General features: G+C 42.1%; 1 protein-coding gene across 1 annotated transcript in view; it reads right to left on the minus strand.

Moving 5' to 3' along the window:
- Window positions 1–1,628: 1,628 nt before the first annotated feature.
- DDX27 (DEAD-box helicase 27) overlaps window positions 1,629–2,225 on the minus strand; it is an 11,929-nt gene continuing 11,332 nt past the window's right edge. The window contains exons 20-21 of the mRNA XM_053453500.1: window positions 2,095–2,166; window positions 1,629–1,853 (exon numbers count right to left, since the gene is read on the minus strand). Of these exons, the coding sequence (XP_053309475.1) occupies window positions 1,838–1,853; window positions 2,095–2,166 (88 nt within the window). The 3' untranslated portion in view covers window positions 1,629–1,837. The remainder of the gene's footprint in view (window positions 1,854–2,094; window positions 2,167–2,225) is intronic.

Below are 2,225 nucleotides of genomic sequence, written 5' to 3' on the forward strand. Positions count from 1 at the left end.
GTCTAGAGTCTAGAGTCTAGAGTCTAGAGTCTAGAGTCTAGAGTCTAGAGTCTAGAGTCTAGAGTCTAGAGTCTAGAGTCTAGAGTCTAGAGTCTAGAGTCTAGAGTCTAGAGTCTAGAGTCTAGAGTCTAGAGTCTAGAGTCTAGAGTCTAGAGTCTAGAGTCTAGAGTCTAGAGTCTAGAGTCTAGAGTCTAGAGTCTAGAGTCTAGAGTCTAGAGTCTAGAGTCTAGAGTCTAGAGTCTAGAGTCTAGAGTCTAGAGTCTAGAGTCTAGAGTCTAGAGTCTAGAGTCTAGAGTCTAGAGTCTAGAGTCTAGAGTCTAGAGTCTAGAGTCTAGAGTCTAGAGTCTAGAGTCTAGAGTCTAGAGTCTAGAGTCTAGAGTCTAGAGTCTAGAGTCTAGAGTCTAGAGTCTAGAGTCTAGAGTCTAGAGTCTAGAGTCTAGAGTCTAGAGTCTAGAGTCTAGAGTCTAGAGTCTAGAGTCTAGAGTCTAGAGTCTAGAGTCTAGAGTCTAGAGTCTAGAGTCTAGAGTCTAGAGTCTAGAGTCTAGAGTCTAGAGTCTAGAGTCTAGAGTCTAGAGTCTAGAGTCTAGAGTCTAGAGTCTAGAGTCTAGAGTCTAGAGTCTAGAGTCTAGAGTCTAGAGTCTAGAGTCTAGAGTCTAGAGTCTAGAGTCTAGAGTCTAGAGTCTAGAGTCTAGAGTCTAGAGTCTAGAGTCTAGAGTCTAGAGTCTAGAGTCTAGAGTCTAGAGTCTAGAGTCTAGAGTCTAGAGTCTAGAGTCTAGAGTCTAGAGTCTAGAGTCTAGAGTCTAGAGTCTAGAGTCTAGAGTCTAGAGTCTAGAGTCTAGAGTCTAGAGTCTAGAGTCTAGAGTCTAGAGTCTAGAGTCTAGAGTCTAGAGTCTAGAGTCTAGAGTCTAGAGTCTAGAGTCTAGAGTCTAGAGTCTAGAGTCTAGAGTCTAGAGTCTAGAGTCTAGAGTCTAGAGTCTAGAGTCTAGAGTCTAGAGTCTAGAGTCTAGAGTCTAGAGTCTAGAGTCTAGAGTCTAGAGTCTAGAGTCTAGAGTCTAGAGTCTAGAGTCTAGAGTCTAGAGTCTAGAGTCTATTCACATTGTGTATGGGGTGCTGCTAGTGATCTACCTGGAACAACAAAACTGAGCCCCCCACAAGCCCTTTGATTCCTGTAGGCATGGAAGCCTACAGCATTCCTCAGAGACTCCCCCTGCAATGGTTCTTTGGCCTACACATGAGTGTGGAGACCAGCCCCTGATTGCTCCCTGAGAGTGACAGTGCAGCATTAACCCCTTCAATGCCACAATTGTGTATGACACTTGTGGCATTGCAGGGATTAACATTTGTTCCCGCAAGCTTGTGTGGACTAAATATCAGTCAATGCTGTGCTCCAATGGAACACCAGCATTAAAAAAAATAAATTAATAAACAGCAATGACCTGAAAGTCCTGGGTGCTTCCAGGTCAAAAGCTGTAAGTTTAGTAAGTGGGCTGATTATGAAAAGATCACTCCTGGCCAATTTAGTTAAAAAAATCCTGGCTCCTAGCTTTTTTACCTGGCACCTGGATTCACAACAAATTTGTCAAGCCCTGGTCTAGTGTCTATCCTGATTTCGCCCCAGATACCTGAAGTAACAAAAATGTTTCTTTATTGGTTGATATTTCAAAGGATCATTCTGAAAAATAGCACATAAATGTCAATCAATCATCAGACACATAGAAGATCAACAGTATGTTATTCTGGTTTCTGTGCTGCCAATAGTTGTAAATGCAGGTCATGGAGCTCTCCTCTGGCTTGGCTTAGCATTCTCTTGTTTCTGTGAACTCACTCACTCACTCACTCACTTCCTCCGATACCTGTTAAAATAAAATAAAACAATAGAAAGTTGTTTTGTTGCTCTTGCCAATATGTATTGTTGCCTCTGCCTTTCTCTTACTGAAGGTCTTTTTAAGAATATTGGTGTGGTGAGGCTGCTTCAACTTATCCCATTAGGAATCCTACCTCAAATCTACTTGTAGTGGAAGTTTCTTACTGACAAAAGCTGGGTGTGTTGTTTGTTATGTGTATATTCTGCTTGAGAAAACCCCTGATACAGACCGTGATTTGGACTTGAAGTTGCTGCCTTTCCTCCTCTGAATTCCCAATCTCTTCTTGTCCTCAAATGAAGGTCTGAAACAAATAGAACACATTTTTAAAACAGATACATGCATCATGTAATCCAGGCCAAC

The sequence above is a fragment of the Spea bombifrons genome, chromosome 13 (assembly GCF_027358695.1).
Source record: "Spea bombifrons isolate aSpeBom1 chromosome 13, aSpeBom1.2.pri, whole genome shotgun sequence".
Lineage (NCBI taxonomy): Eukaryota > Metazoa > Chordata > Amphibia > Anura > Pelobatidae > Spea > Spea bombifrons.